The sequence below is a fragment of the Eumetopias jubatus genome, unplaced genomic scaffold (assembly GCF_037043125.1).
Source record: "Eumetopias jubatus isolate StellerSeaLion01/CBP00866 unplaced genomic scaffold, mEumJub1_p1.0 scaffold_13, whole genome shotgun sequence".
Lineage (NCBI taxonomy): Eukaryota > Metazoa > Chordata > Mammalia > Carnivora > Otariidae > Eumetopias > Eumetopias jubatus.
The window spans coordinates 39,926,401-39,950,468 of record NW_028274819.1 but is presented as its reverse complement, the minus strand read 5'-3'; the positions used below and the strand labels follow the sequence as shown (position 1 = coordinate 39,950,468).

General features: G+C 45.9%; 1 protein-coding gene across 2 annotated transcripts; it reads right to left on the bottom strand.

Annotated features, from left to right (window-relative positions):
- Positions 1-1,248: 1,248 nt before the first annotated feature.
- E2F8 (E2F transcription factor 8) lies at positions 1,249-18,406 on the bottom strand. 2 transcript variants are annotated; one of them, XM_028117677.2, is made up of 13 exons: positions 18,157-18,406; positions 16,845-16,972; positions 14,369-14,647; positions 13,823-13,979; positions 11,778-12,092; positions 11,397-11,558; positions 9,636-9,773; positions 7,717-7,917; positions 7,320-7,407; positions 6,530-7,061; positions 2,791-2,923; positions 2,285-2,673; positions 1,249-1,970 (listed from the first exon to the last, which is right to left on the bottom strand). In XM_028117677.2, the coding sequence occupies exons 2-13, from the start codon at positions 16,857-16,859 to the stop codon at positions 1,788-1,790; spliced, it is 2,592 nt and encodes an 863-aa protein (XP_027973478.1). In that variant the 5' UTR covers positions 16,860-16,972; positions 18,157-18,406; the 3' UTR covers positions 1,249-1,787. The 2 variants fall into 2 exon arrangements, with proteins under 2 accessions (XP_027973478.1, XP_027973477.1); XM_028117676.2 differs by lacking the exon at positions 18,157-18,406 and adding an exon at positions 17,299-17,640.
- Between the last annotated feature and the right edge of the window lie 5,662 nt (positions 18,407-24,068).

The window sequence follows — 24,068 nt, the reverse complement described above, 5'->3', positions numbered from 1 at the left end:
CTCAGAGCTACCATGACTGGGTTGGTTTCTCTCGGTTGTCAGTGTGTAGTTGAATCTAGTGGCCTCCACTGAACTGTATCTTCTGCCAGTATTTACCATTTGGCAAGTTACCATCTCTTTACTGCATGGAAATGCTTTCATTTATGCATGCACACATACTATAAGCACCTTAAAGGCAGGAGCCATTTCTTGTATCAGGAACCATTCACATGACCTCCAAGTAGGATAAAAGCAAAGGCAGAAGTGCTTTGGAAGAAATAGCTCATATTGGTTCTCTAGGGTGAAGGAAGGGGAGTCTGTACGTCAGTGTGAAAATCTGCTCTTTACTTGGTTGTGCAAACAAAATATGTATATTTGAAAGGGATGATCTTAGATTACCCCGAGTGTGCTTGGTTCCTACTACAGCAGCTAGGTGGGCGTGTGTTAGCAGATGGGTGACAGATAAGGACCACACACCTGAGTCATTCCATATTCTAGCAGTGTGATTCTGGACTTACTGCTTTAATCCGTCAGCCTCGGTGACCTCATAGTTTTAGCTTGTGGAGATAATGCCTTTAAAATGTATGGCACAGTAGCTAGCATATAGTAAATATATAGGAAATAGATAGCACGATGATCCTTTAAGACCCTGACCAGTGAAGGCCTGTGTCAATTGTGAAGATGCAGTTCCCATAACGAGGTAGTCAAGGAGATGCACGCTTAACCCCTTGTAGCTCGTTCCTTCTCTTGGGGCTCATGGGGGTTTACCGTGGTAGTTCCTTGCGTAAATTAGAATCCCTACTGCTGCTTTCCCATCCCGAAGCCCGGCTGTTTGGAAAGTGTGGTGGGAGGACTGAACTGCAGCCCCTCCTCTGTAGACGGCAGCAGACGGGCTGGATGCTGGTCAGGTCAGGCCCGCGTAGGAAGTGCCCCTGCTCCTCTCTTTCATTTCTCATCTCCCCAGGCATGATGGAAAGTGCAGGAGACTCAGCTGGGTGTCTGTGGCCCAGCAACAGCCTCTCCAAAGCCATTTTAACTGCTGAAAAGTAGAGCCACAGGGGGGATCAAAAGTGGGAAGGAATGTAGGAACATTTTATAAATGTGGCACATCTACAGGAACTCAGGAGGTACCGTCCTTACCCAGGATCCGCCTCCCCAGCTAGTGAGGCTTTCATTTTCTCCCAACAGTGCCCGAACTGGCCAAATGAAAATGTGAAATACATTTTAGAAAAGTTTTAATTTGAACAACTTATGATTAAAAATACGCTTTATAAATAATTTTTCCATAGACTTGATCGAGGATTGTTGCAAACTTTACAAAAGGACACACGGCAACAAGAACAGGTTAAAGGAATTACAAAAAATATAGCTATAGCCCTCCGTTTAAAATACAGCACTATACATCACAGCGTTTTCACTGTGCGAGGGTGACGAGAATGCTGCATTGCGCATGTCACATGGTCACTCAGAAGGAAGTAAACTTTAATACGGTTACACTGCATAATAATATAGGCACAGATGAGACGATGAAGCCTTTCCTCCGGACGTTAATACACCTTAGTTCAACATTGTGCTTTTACCTGGTAGGACTGATGGCTGAAATTAGCTTAGTACAAATGTGTGTGTGTGTGTGTGTGTGTGTGTGTGTGTGTGTGTGTGTGTGTAGAAAAACAAGTGTCTGCTTTGAAATTAAGTAAACTCCCAACATATTTACAGTATTTTCAGAGAATGTATTCTCCAAATCAGTCTGATCACATCTTCTCTATTAAACAACTCTTTAGAAAAGTAAATGAAGCCCAATATGTCAATTAATGGACATCCTCCGTTGAGACTTCCAGTTTTCGCTGTGGGACAAAGAGAGTTCCTACGGAGGTTTTATTAGCACCATCGAAATCCACGTGGGATGGGCCCGTCAGCTTCACTGGTCCACCTGGGGTCCGGAAGAAACTTTCGGCCACTGACTGTGACCCTTGGGGTGTCACAGGAACAGGCTGATTGGAAAGGGAAGAATAAGAAAAAGACGTCAAATCCACACAGATAGGTATGGCCTACTAGCATCGGAGGGCGGAACTGGAAGGGCAAGACACACAGCAGGAGCCCAGCATATTCTGCAATGGGCCGGGAGGACTGTGGACTTCTGGGTACTCATCCTGGGTTTGGAAGGCAGCGAGGCCTTCCGTCTCCTCCTCCTCCCATCCTTCCCCTCGCCAGCGAAGAGAAGCAAAAGCGAGTCTTCCGTGATACTGATATCTGGGCCTTATTAACCCAAGGGGGAAAAAAATCCATTAAACGGAAATGCTCTCACCTGTTGTGTCCCCGTCAAAGCAACTGATTGTCCATTTGTTTGGTTCTGTCCTGGGGCTGGAGAGTCGTACCTGGTGGCCCGTCCTTGCTGAGTGCCTGCATTGTCTGGTACAACACTAACAGCCTCTATTCTTGGAGACACGGGAACAGCTCCCGGGCTGGCGGACACCTGCACACTGGGGGAGAGGAGTCCCAAGTGCTGCAGGGTGAAGTTTACAATGGCTGAGCTCGGGTTCTGGACGGGAACGGGGTGGCTCGAAGTGAGAGCCGGGCTGTTCCCGACAGGGACGCCTGCCACGGAAGTTGGTGAGACCATTAGCTTCAAAGGTGTTACATGGAAAGAGGGAAAATTAACAGCAGTGAGTTCGGATGATGTCACTGGAATAACACCTGGAAAGAAGAGGGGGGAAGATATCTTAAAAGCACAGGCATTTGTCTGAGAAGCTTATAAGGCTTACGTGAACTTGAGCCTGACACTCATCTGAATAGTGTTTTACGTACACTCACCTGTGATTGGGGAGCTGTAGATCCTGTGGTTTGGGGAAAGTGTATTTGAGTTTTCTTTACTAGACAGAATGGACTCTGCCCCCAGGGATGAGCACTGGGTGAGAGGGATTAGGTATCCTGATGGGAACAGGGTCTAGAAAACAAGGAGGAAGGATTTATTTTACACACAAATATGGAAGGACAATGGCCATGTGCCTGTGCCAGGACTCATATCCCTTAGCGGTGGTTTGACTTTTTTCTGTTAAGATTTTATTTATTATTTGACAGAGAGAGACACAGCGAGAGCAGGAACGCCAGCAGGGGGAGTGGGAGAGGGAGAAGCAGGCTTCCCGCCGAGCAGGGAGCCGGATGTGGGGCTCGATCCCAGGACCCTGGGATCATGACCTGAGCCGAAGGCAGAAGCACAACGACTGAGCCACCCAGGCGCCCCGAGTGGTGGTTTGTCTTATAAGACCAAAGCATCCAACGGTATTGGCGACATGTGGGCCAGCTCTACGGCTAGCGGAAGACAATATCCCTCCCTCCTAGTCCAACATTTGTCCTGACTATCATAAGCCATTGGTTTCTTAAATGCTGTCTGTGGTCTTAGGAAGTATTCTAAAGCTAGCAGTGAGCCTGCTTAAGGGTAGAATTTGCCCAGCACACCCCCTCACACTGACATCTTAAGTCCCACCAACAGATTTTTTGGTATGATGTGGTGCCATCAAAATCACGTTTAATGCAGTTGGGCACCATAATGGCACTGTCGAATTACTGTAGGATTGTTCCTGAATCATGTAGGATGGTCATTTCCTAGAGTATTCTGAGGAACCCTGGTTCCATAAGATGCAAGTTGGCCCTACTTGAATCATGGTTGAACAGGTCTCAGGAATGCTGAACTAAACAAAGGAATATGGTGTCTTCATTAGAGAATTTCTGAGGGGCTTTGATGATGGCACGCATTTGTAAATCTCCAGGGAGCATCCAGCATGTAGCATTTCCTGGGTGATTTGGCAGCTAAATTTTTGGTACCATTGGTATTCAAGGGAAACATTTTAAGAAATGGTGATTTAGAGAAGTAGGTTGCCAAAATCACGGGCCAAAATGTGACCTCCGGGCTAGTTGGGTGAATGAAATTGTATTGGAACACAGCCATGCCCATTCATTTATGTTCTGTCTATAGCTGCTTTCTTGTATTTTTACAATGACAGAGTTGAATAGTTAGCACAGAGACCATATGGCCTGCAAAGCCAAAAATATTTACTATCTGGCCCTTTCCAAAAAAAGTTTGTTGACCCCTCACTGAGAACTAAGTAATTATACAACTATGTTTTTTTTTTTCCTAGTATTTTAGGTTCCAGTGATACTGAGGAAATGCTCTTAATAACATACAAGCTAAAGGGCAGGGCACCAGAGTTCAAAAACTATAGATAAAAAAGAGAACTGATTAATTCATATCGCAGACCCCAAATGTCATGGAGCAAAAGTTTTAGGCAATAAAGTTATATTTGCGACAGAAATGGCCAGTGTTATGTTGTGTGCATCCCCCACCAAGCCTGCTTGGTCTCTGCATTTCACCAAACAGAGCCTGCCTGGGTGGCTGAACTGCCTGAAAAGTCCATTTCCTCTTTACCATGAGCAGGCCTGGCAAAAGCTAAAAGCAGCTCTTGTAACCTGGGGGGGCCTCCTTTTATCTTCCTCCAGATCTTTCTTCTCGCCATCGTCCAAACAATAGTCTACGCTTTGATCTAGCTGTTAATAGGTCCCATCTTTTCCTTGGGAACCAGTGAATTCAGAATCCGCAATGCTCACACTGTTCTACGACACGGTTATTTATTAATTTTGTTTCTTAAAGGTTTGGTACTGTTTCCATAGCTTTACTGGTTGGGTTCCTTGAAAGCTACAGGAACAGAAACTTTTAATGGGTGGATTTAGGCATTTTACAAAGAGCTGTTCTTTGCTAACCATTAATCATACTCTTTCATAGTACAAGTTACTCTGGTTGCTGGTTTAATTCTTTCAAATCTTCAGCAAAACCTATAGTACTCTAATAATAATTATTTTTCCATTTTCTACAAACTTCATTCTTTATGAAATCTTTTAACCTATAATGCCAATTCCTTTGTGTCTTTTTATATTAGAACTATGAATTAGCAGGATGAATGAATTTGGTATATTTCAGCTTGCACGTTTCTCATCTAGTCAGTCCTACATTAGACCTCTTACCCCTTCCTTCCCGTTCCATCAGCCTGTTTTATTTTTACTACTTATTCTTCACTACCTGAGGTATTTGTGTTTACTTGTATACTGCCTTCTCTCCCCCCATAGAAGTGTAGATTCTCAGTAATGTTTGATGAATGAATTGACACATGAATCTCTCATTTTCTTTGTTCAGCTCAGTCCATGCTAAAAAGAAATGGTCAAAATGAAGTCATAGAGACGAGAAAAGAAGAGGGACGTGGAAAATCTATCCACTGAAAATCCTGATCCTGAATGACTAAGTGAGCAACAGGAGACCATTATTAAATCATATCCATTGGCCCGAAGAGATTATGGACCTCCCAGAAAATTGAATCAAGCCAAAGCCTGGTGATTTTCCCCTTAGCATGTATATTAAATGCAAAATGATACTATGCTAAGATAATAGATGTTTCGAATGGTTACCATGAGGCCATCCTCAGGGAAGATTTGACAAACTCTAAAGCCTCTTTAATAACAGTTACAGATAATGCCCTTCAGCTTATACGGTGCCTTAAAAGGATCACAAGCCCCTCTATGTATATTATCATGTAATAAATGCAGTTAACCTCACAAAACCTGTGGCAGGGCCCTGGGGCAAGAACTCAAAAGCAACAGTGACCAAAGGCGGGTGCTGGGTTTGATTTGATCCAGAGCACAGTGCTTTACACCCAGGAGATGATCAGAAAAAACTGGGGGAATAAATTCTTGATGGAGGTAGAAAAACAAGATGCAGAGAAGTAAAATAGCTTGAGTTAAGAGCTGGAACAAAATGAGAGATTAACGTCTGCCTCCACGTTTAGTGGTAGTTTATTTGGTGATAATGTCCTCCATATATAATTGTCCCAAGGGAGAAAAATGAGATAATGTATATAAAAGTGCCTAATACTTCTGGTAGGCATCTAATAAATTCCTTCCTAAACTTAACTCCACCTAGGAAAAAAATGATCTGGAACATCGAAATCCCTAGAAGCCAATGCAGCAAATATACCTACAGTCTGCCAAGATAAGCTTGACTTTTCTAGTACACAAAACAGAAATTTGGGGTTAAATTTTAGGTGGAAAGTGAAAACAGAGGGAGCAATTTCTCATCCAGGCAACAGATGCCAGGTACATGACCTCAAACAAACATTAGGTAGTGACTCAGAAAGCAGGAGTTAACGGAACCCTATCCATCCATCCATTCATTTGAGGTTATGTCTGCTTGTAAATTATTCAAGACTTTCATGACAGGTGTTTGCATTCCAGTATGTGACAGAGAAATGAACTTAAGGACAACCACCCGTGGTGCTTTAAAAAGAGAGCAAATAATCCCTTCCTCCAAAGGTTAAATATATCCCTGCCGTCATCCCAGTCAGGGGATTAGCTGTCTGGGGCTTTGTTTGGATTATGGGATGCTAAGGAACAGTTCCTTGTCTTCTGAGAAACTGCCCTTTGCTCTGGTTAATTTCAGAGCTACTGCATTCTCCCCTGATCAATTGCAGAGTTCCCAAAGCTTTACACAGTTCAAGGCTCTACTTACCGTGGAGACATTTTCAAGTCCTTTTAGGTCCTCTTTAAATTTCTTTTTGGAACCACTGTCCTCGAGCAGGCTTGCCCTCTTCGAGCCTCTTTCTCCAGCAGGCTCCTTGTCTCGGTTCTTGGCACCCGGTCTCTCGGGCACTGGCAGCAAGCTTCCGGGCCTGGTGGAGGCACTGGACTTGGTGGCATCACTGGTGGCCTTCTCGGTGGTGGCATCTGCGGCATCTTTTGATCTTGTAGCTTTACAAGAGGGGGTGGGGCAGACTGTGGGGCTCAGGCCTTGGGGTGGCGTCACGGTCTGGGCCTGGGCAGGCTGCAGGTAGATAGCATAGGACGGGCCCGAAGGGGCCTGAGGTAGGATCACGGGCACTGCGGGTGACAGCGGGCTGGGGATGAGGGGGACCACCCCCAGGGGCTGGATGAGGGACGGTGCCGTCAGGTCCAGCTCAGCATTTGCTGGGGTGTCCAGAGGGGCCACGGGTTTGCACTGCCCAGATCTTGCCGGCTGTACCTTCACTTTCTTTCTGGGTTCACTAAGAGACAAGATTTCAAAACATGACACAGTGGAAATGCATTTTCTCTAAAATGTTCTGCCACTTTAGACTGGCCCAAATTGAAGCCATGCGTTCATGAAACTAGCAGATAGTGTCTGTAATGACTGCCTAAGAGTTATAGAAGAGATTATCTCGCCGGTTTCCAAGGCTAGCGCATATTCTTACATAAAATAAGGAATCCTAATGATGCAATGTAAAAATAATTCATCCTGCCACTAAAAAGTATTGCTAACCTACCTTGATTGCTCTTCTAACTGCATTTTGCAAATAGCTGCGAGCTGAGCCATTTTACTTGGGAAGGGTGCCGAATTCCGAGAACTCTCAGCTGGTAAACAGAAAGGGGGGCGGGTAGTGTTGGTCAAAGCAAAAGAATAAATGCTCACACAGATGAAACATGACTGAAGTCAAAGGAACAGAACACATGCACCTCACCCCCCAAATCACACGGCAGAAACGATAAAGTCCACCAATTACTTTTTATCCTTTCATTCATACATGGGTTAGGCTTCAAGTGGGTCCGGGTATTAGGGTATTGAAACAGTTCTCTAACAAGTACCAGAGGGATCAAGTAAGCTAAAGAATCAGATAGAAAAGGAATTCCTCGGAGCAGAGCCCGACGCGACTAAAAACATACCTTTGTTGGTCTTGATGGGGCTGCTGGGGGCAGAATTTATCTTCCTCCGGTCGTTTTCTATACTCTTTACCAGTTTGATAAGAGATGGGTGTCGAGTGAAGTTCGGTTTCCCACGCGTGGAGAAGAGGTTTTTGGCACAGTTGTCTTTCGAAGGACGCTTTGCTTCCAGATCGGAGGGGAGGAGAGGAACAGGGCCAAGGCCTGAAAGAGAGAAGGGCGGGGGGTCAGAAGCTGGCCAGCTCTACTTCCTTGTGGGGGCTGAAGCCCAAGTGTAGTCTGAGATCGATTTTAGGAATGAAAGCATCAACAGTTATAGAGCACCGACCCTGGGACAGACACTGTCTGAAGGGCTTTGATACAAAACCTTGTTAATCTTATTTTAACTGAATTCGGAGGTAAGATTTCACACGTTAACTTCTCTGAAACCCACTGCGTCTTACAACCAACCAGTGATGTGCTAGAGTGTAATCATTAGTGGTTTCTCTTTCTTACAGATACAGACACAAAATTGGGCATCTTCTCATCGGTGGAGTTCTAACCCAATGAAATATGGCAACCCTCACAGTGATGGGCTGAATATTTGGGCCCCTCAGGTTCATAGGTTGAAATCCCAACCCCTCTGATGTGGTGTTAGGAGATGGGGCCTTTGGGAGGTGCTTAGGTCATGAGGGTGGAGCCCTCTTGAATAGGATTAGGGCTCTTATGAAAGAGGCCCCATAGTGCTCTCTAGTCCCTTCTACCATGTGAGGTTATGACAAAATGACGGCCATCTAGAAAGCAGGCTCTGGCAAGACAATGAATCTGTTCGTGCCATGATCTTGGACTTTCCAGCCTCCAGAACTGTGAGAAGTAAACTTCTGTTGTTTATAAGCCACCTAGTCTATGGTATTCGGTTATAGCAGCCTGAATGGAGTAAGACATTCTCAACAACTCCACCAGGTAGGTACTTCTTTGGAAATGCATCCCCATCTCTGAGACATTAACCCACTGACCTCGGTCTCTAAGCTAGTAGAAAGTGGGCCTGGGATATGAACCCATCAGTCTGGCCCCTGAGCCTACACTCAGAATCCCTGCACCAAGGGACCTCTCTCTTGAGGTTACAGTGGACTCTTGAACTGCAGCGAGTCCACATATACACAGATTTTTTTACAGTGCAGTACTGTAAGTGTGTTTTCTTTTCCTTATGATTTTCTTCGTAACATTTTCTTTTTTCTACCTTACTTCATTGTAAGAATATAGTATATGATACACATAACATACAAAGTATTTGCTAAGTGACTTTATGTTATCGCTAAGTCTTCTGGTCAACAATAGGCTATTAGTAGTTAAGTTTTGGGGGAGTCAAAAGTCATATGTAGATTTTCGACTGCGCTCCTAAACGCTGCGTTGTTCAAGAGTCAATGTATATTCAAAATCACAATAACCTTGCAAAGCCACCACTGTTCTTCCCATTTTGCCGGTGAGGAAACAGCCTTGGAGATACAACTTGCTCAAAGCCACACAACTAATAAGGGGCTAAGTTTCCCTCTGCCTCCGTGGCCCGTGTTCTTGCCACTTTAAACATTTTGGCATGGGATCTTTGGTGGAATGTAAAATGTCAGAACACCAGAGGTGAGATGGAGACTAGAATATTAATACTGGAATGAATTCATTTCATATTCTCAGTGTGTATAGGCTCTGTTAGGGCCTTTCACACAGATTCTGCCTCTTGGGTACAGGGTAGGAGGTGTTTTGGACCGTGGATTGCTGATGGAACCCATAGCCAAACTTTCCATATTGGCAGTCATCTTTGTCTTTCCAACAACTTACAGATATCCTTTCCATGTCGGAGTGTGGACAGGGAGGGGAAGAGAGAATATCTCCCAATGCGCATTAATTCACAACAATGAAGCGAGGAATGAAGGGAAGCAAATACATACCACAGGGACTTGGACTGATTTCTGGGCCTGTCCATTTAAAAGCTGGTTTTCGGCCTCTTTCTTCTGTAACATGAACTTTCTTGATAAGATTCAGGCTACTCAGAACATTAGCTATATCATACAACCTCCTAATTTTTGCTGGAAAATAAAAGGTATATATACCACTCAGTGGAATAATGAAAGATCAAAGGACTTTGCTTCATAAAGACTTCATGTATATTCAGAGAGCTAGCCCAGCCATCAACGTCAGACAGAGGAGAATGTGACTCTTTTAAGTTATTCTGGTGAGACTGCTTTAATTCAAACAAAAAATAGTTTTAAATATTGAAAAGACTTCAGTTGCTGCGGGTACCGAATTTTGAAATGACAACGGTTGAAAAAGGAAAAAAGCCTTCATGAGATCACCCTATCGGGAACTACATTACAGATTTTTTAATAAAAAGCTCCCACTGCTGGGCATCTTCTAATGGGGATTCAGAAGAGTTTTATGAACAAATAAAGCACCAATAGAAAATGTATAGCTTTCCTGCCTGTGACGGTTTATAACAATGAGATTTACTTAGCTCATAAGCATGGAAGATTCTCTACCCCATCAAAATTTGTACATTTTCATACTGTCCTTAAAGTTATATGCAAAGCAGAGATTTGTGAATTCTACAAATCTTACATATCTTAAAAAGTTTTGTTACAAGAGGTCTATCTCTACTGCCAGCTTGATAGTACAAAATCGTAAATTGGGCCCCTTCTTCATAGCCAGGCCAGAGGGTTCTGAATTCCCTGGGGATTCAGCAAATGACACATTTGCAGTTCCTGGGATGGTTTCTGATGCTGTGACTAACCAGTGAAATGGAGAGCTGAGAACTGCCTGGTGAGTCAGAAAAATCAGGCAGCCCATCAGTAGTACTGGGACTGTTTTCTGAAATTACACATCTCCCAGGCCAATTGCCGGTATTATTGCCTTTACCCTCGACTTACTTTTATCTTTATAGAGTCACTATCAAGCTGAGGGTGTTGGAATATACTTTCGAGGGACTAGCGCAGCTTTACAGGGATGGAGAAGTCTGAGCTCCCGGGCACTCCCCACAGCGGGTCCCCTGGTCAGGCTAGCCTCGTACACTGCCTGGACGTGGCCCCGGGAGAGGTGGACGCACAGCAGGCCCCTCCCATCTGCTGAGCTCTTCTTTCCACATGCTTCTCTTCCTAGAGGCTCCTGCAAAGCCTGTCCCTGAGGCGCAGGCAGAGCTCTGCATCAGGAACCCAGTCCAGGCCTTCCTTTATTTTTTATTATTCCTACTTTGAGCGGGTCTGGCTGAAACCATTCTTTCAAAACGGCAAACCAATGGTGCGGCAAGTAGGTCACTTCTAGGAACGATTTTAGAAGAGTTATTTATACTCTTACATCTGAGAGCAGAGACCTGAGTTCTGGACCCACTTTACAATTTACTGCTCACTTAGACTTCGGGTACCACAGAGTCCACATGTGCAAAGTGGGGACAGTGTTACAGTATCCAAGGAGGGAACTTTTAAGCAACTGTTTATAAGCCCGAGTGCCAGACAAATAAGAGTAGTTATATACATATCTTTGAATCCTACAAGTTAGCGAAAAACAGTGTAATCCTGGCTTCTGGGGGGGGAAGTGAAGGTACAGAAGCATAATTAGAGAAGATGTCAGTGTAGCAAATGTATTTGGCAATTAGTTCATACGTAAGTTTTTATGGTTTACGAAGAGGCCCAGAAGTCCACGGCAGTCATGGCACTTACTTTTAAACTTGCTTCTATCCAGATCTTCCACGTGGTCTTCCCCAATTAAAATCTTGGCGGCGATTTCTAGGCTGACTATCTGAGGCGTTGACACCAAAAACAGCATCACAAATTTCTGGCTCATCACTCTTAACGACTTATCTTTGCGGCTGTTTACAGAAGCTTTGGAGAAGGATGAGGGTTAGAGAATTAAAATTCAGGAAGGGACAAGTGACTTCTAAAGTAACAAGGCTAAAAATACCACAGCCTGATCAAACAGTTGACAACTGCAGCTTTTTAACATGTTAAAAGGCAGCAGCAGTGTCAGAACAGTGTTCTGGAAGGAACCTTTGCCTCTAGGGAGAAGTGCTGTGCAGCCCGGCTCTCCCAACCATTGCTCACCTGCCCGAAATTCCACTCCAGGGAGTTCGACGAAACACATGTCTGGGTGTCCGTTCTGGCCCGTGTTTGATTTGATGATATGATCCTCTATACTGTAAGTCTTACTAAAGTCAAACTCTTGTTCATACTCTTTCTTTTTGATCATCATGATCTGCTCGGCATACTTGTTCTCCTCCCCGACGCTTTTCAGAGTCCCAAGGGTTTTGTTGAGATTATGTCGCCCGTGCCAAGTGTACCTGTTTTTGGCCAGGCGGCTCACCATGTGTAAACTCTCCAGGACATTCACAATATCGTAAATGCGTCGCCGCTCAACATCTGCCAAGAATGAGCAATTGTACGTACTAGGATCAGATTTTGTAAGTTGTATAGAATGGGATAACTTCTTCTTCCATGGTCTATTGATCAGTGTGGGTGTGGATGACAGAACTTAGTTACACTCCACAAAGAATGTGAAGATGAGGAAGACATGTTTCTGCTCTCATAGGGTACACCAAGAATACGAATGAGAGAGGTAACATTCATTGAGGGCCTATGAGGGGCCATACAGCTGGAGGAAATGTCTATCGTAAACCGGTGAGGCAGGTATTATTATTTCACACTTTACGGATGAGGGAACAGCAGCTCACACTGGCTAAGTAGCCTCCCCAAGGTACAGAGCCAGTAAGTGGCAAAAACAAGTCTTCAGTACTCTAAATTCCACATATTACAACCTGTTTTTATATTCTTCTTCAAAGCATGCATGCACATGCACACATGCACGCACATACAAACATGCACACGTGCATGCATGCATGCACATGCACACACAGAGCCGTCATATGACAGGCACAAGGCACTGAGATTTCTTGCTGCTCCTGGAACCTGCCAGATATGCCCTTGTCTGAAGGCCTTTGTAGTGGGCTTTTCCTTCTGCCTGGAATCCCTGTTCCCGATGCCCTCACTGCTCCCCACCTCCATTCTGTCAGGTTCTTGCTTAGATGTCACCTTCTCAAGGAGGTCTGAGCTGACCACCTAACTTAATGTTGCAAAGCACACTCCCAGCACTCCTGGCTCCCCTGTACCCTGTTCTACCTTTTATTTTTCCCACAGCGTGTATTACCTTCTAACATACGTTATTACTACTTGCTTACTATGTGCTTTGTATAATACCCATAATTATCTCTCCTTATTGTCTGTCCTTTGCATACTTATCTCTTAGGCCCCACTAGAAAGTAGGTTCCACAGGAGGGAAGATTTTATTCTTGTCATTCATCGATGTCATCCCAAGCTTTTACAGCACTGCCTGGCACACACTGGTGGTCAACAGCTACCCACTGACTTAAAGGTGCAGCTGACATAGTTATAATTAAGGATAGGTGAATAGATGAATCTGAATGGCATATTCTTAAAATGTGAAATCAAGTTGATACTTATAAACGGGCATTTGAAGAGTAAAACTTTCTCTGAGGAAGTGATAGCTCTATGTGAAAATATCCTGCATCCTCCCTTCAGTTTCAGATTGTAACATTTTCATGACTCCAAAGGTATCCCAAATTTGCCACAGACCCCTTTTTAGCGGTCACTAGATTCAAGTGTCTGGAGGAGTAAAGGGGCAGGAGGAACACGGTAACTTTTGCCAAACACAAACACATAGATTGAGTGGCAGGGAGCGCTAAGGCCCGGTAAAGCCCGGCTTCCGCTCACAGAAGCGCATCCCCATTGGAAACTGTGGAGATACCTAGTTCCTCAGCCTAGCTCTTCAAGGAGAGAACCGAGACAGAAGGTCAAAGTTGTAGCTGTTTATGAAACAAGTCCTAAAACAATGTTGCCTTCCTTTACAGCTTCCAAGCTTTCGAAATGCAATCAGAAGCAAATCTCCATGGTCATTTTTCCTTCTGTTTGAAGACTCACTGAAATTGGAAACTCTCTGCCTTCATTCTTAAATTAATAGGGCTTCAGAGATTTACTGTGTCATTACACACACTGGCTAGATGAGTGTGGGTCTGAGGGAGCAAGTCCACGGAATCACTTTAATTACTGTCTCTGTGAATGCTCTGCATACTTACTCAGTTCCTCGGCGACTTCGTCAAGACAGATGTCATTATTCACAGCGGGGTTAGGATAGTTAGGATATCGTGCTAAGAACTTATGACACAGCAATCCTAAACTTTTCTCTTTTCGACTTGGTTGGGATTTCTCATATTCGTCTCCGGATAAGTGTTCCTACAAAAGAAGAGGTAAATAACGTCTGAGTCGGAAATAAAGTCTGACAGGTTTATTGGGGCCCTCTGCACTTGAGGGCTAACACGCTTAGCTTCAACAACTGCAAAATTTGGGGGAAAAAGATGGGAGCCAGTATAAAACCGCTTGGCAGATCTAAAAAGGAAGCTTGAACTGAAAATAAGTCAAAGGCTCAGAATTCCTAGTGCTGTATTTGATGCAGTCCAAACCTTTCCTGTGCTCGGAAGCAGGCTAGTAAGTCTGTAGGTGGCAATGCTTTATATTACTGGCACTTTTGTAACAGCTACCCCTCCCTACACACACACACACACACACACACACGCGTGCGCGCGCACGCCCACCAGTTTCCACCCAGTCTTTTGCAAACCTACATGTAAACAATCTTTGGCCTCAGGTAATCCATTCCTGCTGTCAAACAACCCCCTTTTCTGATCTCTGTTTCGGATCTCAGGGCTCACAGCACTGATGAGCATTTTCAGGTTGGCTGTTGGTGTCCACGGTTCTCCCTGGGAGATTTCCTTGGGCTTGGTGGGTGTGGTCAAAGGGCCAAAGTCAGGCTGGATCTCCGTCAACACTATATTTGCTGCAATGGATTCCTTCAGAGGTGTTTTCATGAGTCCTCTTTTATGTGGCTCAAAAAAGAGATTTTCCTGGTTTAAAACAAGTAAACAATTAAATCCACTATTAAGCAGGATTTATCAGATAGCTTTCGATCCAGAAATTGTACAATAAATAGAATATTGCTAAGGAAAACATGCTTAATGAGGCTGGAGAGTCGATTAAATTAGTAACTGTCTTCCAAAGATCACTTGACACTTATTGTCTTTTTACTAGCTAAATTTCCATTTTTAATCTTGCAGTAAAGCACAGACTTAAATTTTTCTTATGTTCCAAGAATTAAAAAAAAAACCTCGAAGGCCTAATTTTAAAACCTTTTTGATATAATTTTTGATGTAGAGAAATGTTGCAGGTAGTATGGAGAGTTCTCATATACCTTTCACTCAGCTTCCCCTAATAGGACTGATAATTTTAGGTGATCCAAAACTCCTAGGAGTGACTTTCACACATGACACTGCAATAAAGCCTATATGGCAGAAACCAAGTCCCGTTCCTCTGTGTGTGTCTGCCTGGCCCAATGGCTGCATGCATGGAATGCTCAGTCAAACACCATTGATGTGGAAGAGTCAGAAAGCCAAGGAGACAAGGGTGAGGGCTAGCCTATGGTCATACTTACAGGCAAAACCTAGTAGGGAGGGGTACCTGGGTGGCTCAGATGGTTGAGTGTCTGCCTTCGGCTCAGATCATGATCCCGGGGTCCTGCATTGGACTCCCTGCTTAGCGGGGAGCCTGCTTCTTCCTCTCCCTCTCCCCCTGCTCATGCTCTCTCTCTCTCTCTCTCTCTCTCTCTCTCTGTGTGTCTCAAATGAATAAATAAAATCTTTAAAAAAAAAAAAAAAACCTGGTAGGGAGCAAAATCCAGAGTGCCTAAGAGTAAAGGAAAAGTCTTCTCTTTCAATATTTACCTCTCTCACTTTATTATTTTTTTTCCAAGACTTTATTTATTTGAGAGAGGGAGAGCGCAAGCAGGAGGGAGCAGCAGAAGGAGAGGGAGAAGCAGGCTCCCCGCTGAGCAGGAGTCCAACACAGGGCTCTATCCCAGGACCCCTGGATCATGACCAGAGCCGAAGGCAGATGCCTAACTGACTGAGCCACCCAGGCGCCCCTAACTCTCTCACTTTATAGAAGGAAAAATGGGGCCCAGAGAAAGAAAATTAGTTATCCAAAGTCACAAAGCTAGTTCCTGGCAGAGGCAGGACTGCCTGAGACATGGAGGTAAATTAATAGCAGCACAAATAAGACGAATGAGACTATGTTTCTTCTTCCACTTTTGGCCACTGGGGACTTCACACATTCTTACTACCTATGGCTATTTTAGAGAAAATGTTTGGAATGGCAATAAGTGAAAGAAGACAGAGACTCACTAATTCCTCAGTGACTTTAGGAACAAAGATTAATGGGACTGTTTAACATGTCTATGACTCCTTGGGATTTATCAGGTGCTTTTCCATTTGTAATTTTCACCAAATCCTGTAGTCCTATTCTGCAGAAGAGGAGACCCTGGCTGAGAGTATCCTCAATCCAACTATGGTGGTCTTACATGGAAATCAGTGTGATGGATACAATGGGGGACCCTCCTAAGCATGTGCACCTGGGAGGTACAGACCCAAGAATGGCATCTCTCTAAAGGCTGCTGTCCTTTGCCTCAGACTATCCGAAAAGATAGCAATTCTCTTACTTGACTAATATCTAAACCTTCGAGGAACTTCGCATTTTTCCTTTTTTTAACCTATCAGTAGTGGGACACCAGTCAAGATACCCCTACTGACAATTCTTTTGTTATTTTACAAAATGTCTAGCTCACAAATCAAGTGTTGTGGCCCCCAAGTTTAAGAAGCTGCCGATTTGGTAGAAAATTATCTTCAAAAGGAATCTGATCTCAAATCATGTCAAATGCCCTCTCTGAATTCTAATTGTTCAAGAATTCTGAGAAATATCATAATGCAGCTAACAAATTTTATTATTCTTAAAACTACCTTTTCTCTCTGCTTATCTCTTTTGAGATTTCCATTTGAAATCAAACCATTAAAAACTTTGGATTACTTTACCTCTGGCCAAACTCTTCCCCTCGTTAAAAATTAAATTTCCCTTCCTTCTGGGTTTTTACAGAAGGTAACTAAAAAGGGATGTGGCATTAATAAGATATTGGATATGGAAAAATTATGGGGTTAAATCAGGATGATATTGCATTTAAAACTGGGATGATGAATACTAAAGTTAAAAAGGTACCTTTTCATTCTCCATTCTGTAAATTTTTCATACATTTAGAGTTTCTTTAAGAATGAAAAATCTGGAGTTTCTCCCAACACCCTGATGGTTTAAGTAGTCCAATCAGTTCTATTAAAAAGTTTATTTTCCTTAAAAAGAAAAGGAAATAGAAAAAGTTAAAGAAAAATAAAACCAGGAGATCCGTTGAATATTCCCTCGTGGACACCACAGGCCACTTAAACAAAGACTAACGAAAAATGACAAATTACATTTACATTTTATTCCCGACCAGAGATAGTCCTCCTGGGCAGAGAACTCAATCAAACGCCAGTAAATTCCTTCAGCAAACCGAGCTGCTGTCATGAGACTTAAAGGAAACCACAGAACTTCCAGTGACAGTCCTCTCCCACCTTTAGAGAAGGCGCGCCATTCTCCGGACCCCACCAAATGGACCTTAGTAAGCACAAGCACCCACCTGTTCACAGGTCAGGGCTCGGGACTCAGCGCCCCAGCCCTGGTTCCGGCTGAGCAGACACAACCCCAAGCATCCCGACAAAAGTCTGCATCTAGATGCCTGAATTTTTCCCCTGACACACACGTGCACAGGGTCAGCAGTAAAGTCTCGGGAAATAGCTTCATAGGAAACTTCCAAATTCAGTCCTTAAGCTCCAAAAGTACTCTGGGTATTTAAAGAGCGCCTTGTGATTAAGACTTTTTCCTTTTTTTAAGACATCCTTAAAGATGCAAAGCGCTGGGTACTCTCAATTCCGTTGGCCAGTTCACGCCACGATGTTGGATCTTACCAAGGAGGCTGCATTTGTTCAGTAAAGCAACCAGGTACAGCCCCCCTGCCGCCACCCGCTCCGCGCCCCGCGCACTTCCCCCTTCGCCCGGCCAACTACCCCTCCCCCCCCGGGCCCAGTCCGCGCGCCACCAGCCCTGCAGTTCCCGGACAGCATCTTCGCGGTTCCCAGGGCAACGATTCCTAACCAATCAGAGAGCTGGACGCGGGCCTGCGATTGGTTGGCGGCGCCAGGGGCGGGTCCGGACCTTCCGCCTTCGATTTAAAAATTTGGCGCGGAAAGCAGGACCGTGGCCGGCACCGCCCCTTAGCTGCGCGGGGCTTGAGCGCGGGCAAACCCGCGCCCGGAACCACTGTATCCCCGCCCCTCCCCCTCGCTCGCCCCCTCCCCTCTGCGCGGGAGCTCAGCTCCTCCCTCCACGGCCCCCGGCGGAGCGAGAGGCGGGAAACGGCCGTCTCTGCCGCTGCCCTCCCGAGCCCTCTCCCGGTGCTGGGCCAGCTGGGCGCCGCATCCCTCTGCGTCCCGCTGACCTGTCAGTTCACCTCACGGTTGGAGCCGGCGGGGGCTGAGCGGGGACTCCTCGGCGCCCCTTTCCCGCTCAGGTCCGGGAGCCCGCGTGTCGGGCCGTCAGTCGGTCCTCAAGCCGCGCCGAGGTGGGTGCCGCGGAGGGAAACGCCGGGACCGGGACTGGCGGGCCGGCGGGCGGGCAGAGGGAGCGTGACCGTCCAGGAGCAGTCAAGCCCCCGATTTGAAATTAACCCGCTCCCGGCGCGAGCCGATCCCGCGGGCTGGGAGGGCCGCTCCCCTCCCCCACGCCCGCTCTTCCCTGCCCCGGACCCCGCGCGCCAATCGGAGCCTCCAGAAAAGAGCCGGCGGCGAATCAGGGTGTAGGCACCGCCCTCCGGTCCCGCCTCCACTCAGAGTTGGGGGAAAAGTTCAGCAACTTTTTTTTTCCCTTTTTTTTTTTTTTTCCGAACACCCCCTCCCCTTGCTAAAGTTGGGGAATAAAGTTTGGCCCTCTCGGGGCGTGAGGGCTGAGACGCGGGCGCTCTGCGATTCCCAGTCAGGCCGTCCCACTCCCTGCCTAGCTCCACTCACCTGCCCTCCGGACCCCCAGCCGGGACCATTCCCCCTTCCATCTCTGGCATGCATTATTATGCTGCCCACCACCTGCCCCATGGCTTCTAGGAACTGGTGTGTAGAGGGAGAAGCTTGACTAACTGGTGCCCAAACTCGATGGGCGTGGGGTCTCGGCCGAGCTGTGAGAACTCAGGTGTGGGAGGAGGTGTAGTAAGGTTGAAAACCCGCCAGGCCTGTTCCGGGCGTCCGCAGTGTCCTTTTCTCTCGTGGTCTCCCACCCGCTCCTCGCTTTCCCCTCCCTTGTCGTCTTCCCTCGCTTTCCTCTCTTTTTCCGGTTTCTGAGTCTCGGACAGCTTCAGCATGGAATACTGTAGAGTTCTAGATTAATAGCAGGATTGGGAGACGCTCTAGTCCAAAGCCCTCGTTTTGCAGACAGAGCTGCCTTGCCTGTGCCTGGATTGTGTGCGCCCGTGTTGGCTTGCCCCGCGGTTCTCTGCCTTAGAGCGTTTCCCCTTTTCTGGGGACCTGTGCTGGAGTTGCGGTACGGCATGTATTGCCCAACCGCGCCTAGATCAGGGCGCCCATCTCCCGACGGTTTGGTTTGAGCTCTTCCCCCTCTTTTGTAGTCTCGCGTCTCTAAGTTCCAGCAAGGCCCACGTCCAGGATCTCCCAGGCTCGCTCATGTGTCAGTGAAGCACCAGGGCTGACTTGCAGCGCGAGACATTCCCGTATTCCCGAACGCAGTATAAGGGCGGGGTTGTTGTGGTATAGAGGCTGGGGTCGCCGTGCCGCAGCGACCGACCGTAGGGCCTGGGGTCCGGTTTGCGAACGGTGGTTCTTTCTCCCCGCGAATTGCGACCCTGGGGTGCGCAGGGGCTGTGGTGCCCCTGTCCTCCCCTTGCCGCCAGCCGGGGGTCACGGGCCACATCGACTTCAGGCACTTCTACTTGAAAGCCCGCCTTTCGGGGTGCTGTGCAGAATGTCTCAGATTTAAACTAAAGCGAAGGTCATTGGGCAGAGGTCTCACCACCGACAGCACTAAGCAGCTGCTTCTTCTTGAGCCCAGGTACACCTTTTCTGGAGCAAGGTGTGCTTATACATGCATCCGCAGAAGGGGGTTGGATGGTGTTTCTGCTTTAGCCACTATCTGTTTCAGATTGTTGCCCTCCCTGCCCCCCATCCCCAGCGCTTATAGGAGTGCTCCCGCTCCCCTGTGTTCAGAGGCGGTGACTAACCGGTTCATACCTGATCTACATGGCCACTGATGCCCCAGGGGTCTGAGTGCCAAGGACCTGTAAGGCAAACAGTGCAGGGAGCAGCCACCTCTGTGGTGCACAGATGGCATCTCATTTAATACTCAGCACAGGTGTTCACCATGGGTCAGGAAAGTGAAGTAGCGCATTTTACAGTACCCGTCCCTAAGTGGCAGGACTGGGATTGGAAGCCAAGTCTGTTTACTCCTAAGGGCTTTCCACTGAAAGCTATGTTCTTCAGGTGCCGGTGCCGCCCTTGCCTACTTCACAGGATAGTTCTGTCCCACTTTATAGAGAAGAAAACTGAGGTACGAAAAGGGTTAGGTGATGGCCAAGTTAGCTATAGAGTCAGAATTGGAATCCAGGTCTACCTGCTCCCAGTTCATATATCCAATTTCACTGTCACTGTTCCTACGGAAACAATGTTGGTGACACCTGAGACCAGTCTGTAAGCATCTATCCCTCCCCATACCCCCAGCATAACCAAATAATAGGAAAAGTGGGATATAGTCATTCTTGTTTGAATGACAACTGTCATATCTTACTGAAGCATGTGAAATTAAAATCCAAGTCACTGACTGATGAAAAGTAGCTCTACTAAGAGTGAAATGAACGAGTTTTAAAGTCGTAACAGATCTTTTATGTAAAGGTAATGAAAAAGCAAGCTGAAGTATTTCCACTCGACACTGCCTCATGTGTTGATGTAAAATTCATCACGAATATGAAGGGAAGCTTTAATGTTCACTGCATTGCCGAGAAGGAAGGAGGAGGGGACAGGTTTGAAATCTTTTTTGTTACTTCCCCATCCAACATGTTTTCCGTTTACTCGTTATAAAATCCAAGGGAATATTCATTCGTTCATTTTGGGTCTTTCGTTCACCATGTTGTGTAATCTGTGTCTCACCGAAGTTAGACCAGTTTTTCAACTCTATGCTTAATGGTTTGCACAACGTGGAGGGTGAGGTGTTGTGTAATACACTAAGCACTAAAAAGGGAGAAAAGAAGTAAGGGGGAAAGATGAGTGTCATCTGAGGTGTCTAGATTCAAAGGACACACTCAGGATTTGGGAATCCTGTTTTGTCATCATCACCAGAGCCTCGCAAGGGTGGTGGGGTGTGAAAAGAGCAGCTCCCCGCCCCCAGCCAGGCGGGCCCAGGGCTAGAGAGGGAGGTGCTCTAGCTCCTTGTCTCCTAGACCTTTTTTTGTCTTGCCGCCCCACCTCCCAGGTTCGACCCAGTGGGGCAATGCGGGGTTGTGCTTTTTCGGCAGCATGAGTTGGCAGAGCCACCCTAAAAGAGCTGTCTAGAGCTTTAAATGGCACAAATCCCCATGTGCTGGATTAGCTCGCAGCTGCTCATGACCAGATCTCAGTCCTCCCGGATTCTTTTAACTAGTTAGTTACTCTGCCCCCAGATGAATTGTGCTGGGTCCAACCTGGGCAGGGTTTAAAGCAGGTGGATAGAAGGGACGCAGGAGGTGGGACAGCCTGGAGCTGGCTTGTGCCCACCGTGGAGCTAGATTTGGTCGGAGCCTGCTGGCAGCGGCAGGCGGCTGGTAAGAAGTCCCTGTCAGCTCTCCTTGACTTCCTTTGGGCAACCTCATTCAGCGGATGAGCCCTGGATGGATATTTGCAGCCCTGGACTCAGCTGCAGCAGCAACAGTTGCTTCCATATATCGAGCAATTACTGCATCTAAATTTTTTAAATGCCTTGGGGTTAATTGAACACAAAATACGGAGAACCCTTTTATAGAATTGGAGTCTGAGTTCTGTCCTCGTTGTATTACTGTGGCATCTGATCTTAAAACTGTCACAGAGCTGAGGATCATGTAGTCTTAGTGCTTATTTGTAGATTGGAACCCATTTTTTTCCAGGTTCTAGAACATTAAAAATGTATATATATATATACCAAAAAATGTATATATACAGATTCCGGGAGGGGGGCATTTCTTACATGAAAAAGTCCCAGTCAGTGGAGGAATCCCATAACCTCCTTGATCAGCAATTATTACCCTTTGTTTGAAGTCTGGTAACAAAGGGTAACTGTTCTGATCCCCTTCAGAAGGCAGATTCCTCACCTCCTGTCTTGATCACAACCTTGTCCATTCATCTCTGTAACAGAGCCCTCCTATACCACTGTGAGCTCCTGGAGGGCAGGGAAAGGGACTTCCTTATCTCTCTCTCCCCCCAGTGCCCAGCTGGGTGCCTGGCCCAGAGCAGGGGCTTGATAAATATTGGTTCATTGAATAAGGCCCTAGTTTTGAGTGCCATCTCACCAAGCCCAGAGGATGCCTTGTTTTTTAACCTCTTTATCATCAGGGCCAAGTTCAATGCCTGACACCTACTTGGTTCTCAGTGTTGGAGAAAATGAACTCATAATTACCGCCCTTTAAATTTTTTTTTTTTACTTTAGCTAAATAGTATTTCCAACCTCTCCCATACTCGTCACTCTGTTTTCTCTATTCATTTACTAAAGCATAATATCCTGAATGCCTACTCTGCTCCCAAGCCCTAAATGAGGTGCTCTGGGTATACAGGTGAATGAAAGAGGCAAAGTCCTTGCGCTTTTGGAATTTACAGTCAAGCAGTAGAACAGTGCCTGGCACAAAGTGTTAACTACTGTTATTATTACTATTATTTTGTTTTTCTCCTATAAACGTGAGACCTCTCTGCTACCCCTCAATTTAGCACATATGACTTTTTTCTATGTTCTTCCTCTATTGTACTTACTTATTTAGTTAGTTTTCTGTGGGTCTTTTTCTTCCCTGGGAACCCACGTTGTGTTCTTTCCTCCTTTGGGCCACATGTATGGGTCACTTGCTCTGAGCCCAGGGACTGCTGGGTATGGTAGCTGCCCCCAGGTCAACAGCAACAAGGCCAACTTTTCACTTACCACTCTTCTTTCTCTCTTTTTCTTTTCCAGGGACATGGCCTTCATTTGGAGAAGTTGTTTGCTTTTCTGAGCCTTTCAGACTGCTGCTTCAGAGTCCCTGGAGGAGGCCTGGTGTCTCCTGGAATGATCAGGGAAGTCAGCTTAAGTGAGTTAGGTCAAGCTTGGCCGGCTCACAGTTGTGTCCTGGAGTAGGGAGCCGGGAAGACAGAGCAGGCTCCTGATCAGCCAAGGCAGGGTGGGGGACATCGCCCCACAGGGTTAGAGGCAGTCGCCGAGCCCTCCAGCATCCTACTCCTTCCTCTAGTCGGTATCTTCTCCCTCCTTGGTACTTGTGAATTCCCCTTAAACTCCTGGTTTCCAGGATCTGGTCTGACCTAATATATCCCACGATACCCAGATATCACTGGGTAAAATTCAGCTGTTCACTGTGCTGCTTTATCATACTGAACAGAGATTGACTAGGACATACATAATTCATTTGGTTGGCAAAATACTTAGGATCTTCTGAAAAGATGTAGATTGCTCCCCTCTCAGCTTTAACTGCAAATGCTCAATAAAAACTCACAGTATTTTTCAGTATGGAAATCGGTTGCAGTAATTGCATTAGAATCTGCCCACAAAACGGATCGTTTTACATGTGCTTTTTAAACAGTGCTAAGCTTCGTTCCAAATTCAATCTTTGAAATAAGAATCTGGAATTGTTTTTAAGTCTGTTTGAATAATGCAAAATGACACTTTCTTTTATTAAGAAAGGGCAAGATACTGGTTAACCAAAATTTTGAGGTATTTGTTATCTTGATGTCATTGTGAAAATGTCCTATCTGTGTCATATCCTAGACGGCCGCCTCTGAGGGAAACTCGGGGTTTGGAGAAGGGAGAAGGAGAGTCATCTTCTAGTCCATTATCTTCTTGGAACGAGGATAGGATGTAGATACAAGTCAGGCCTTTGGAGGGAAAGAGATCTTGATTCAGAATCACCTCATCATGACATTTGTATGACCTTAGGTAAATTACTTAACCTCTCTGAGCCCCACATTCTCCTCACTGAAATCAGGTTGCTGTGGGGGTAAAATGGGATAATGGACATAAGAGACTGAGCACAACGTTCGCACATTAGGGTAAGTACTAAGTGATAGTTACTGCATATTATTATAATCCAGGCAAATCAACATTCGTTTTTGTTTTTATTTTTTCTGGTTGTAATCACTCTGGGGAAAA

Bases quoted from the DNA above. Each gene is read 5' to 3' on its own strand.
- E2F8 (XM_028117677.2), bottom strand. The intron at 13,980-14,368 runs GTAGGTTTGCAA...CTTCTTTTGTAG, and splicing joins AGGCCAAAGATTGTTTACAT to GAACACTTATCCGGAGACGA. The intron at 7,918-9,635 runs GTATGTATTTGC...TCTCTCTTTCAG, and splicing joins AATCAGTCCAAGTCCCTGTG to GCCTTGGCCCTGTTCCTCTC.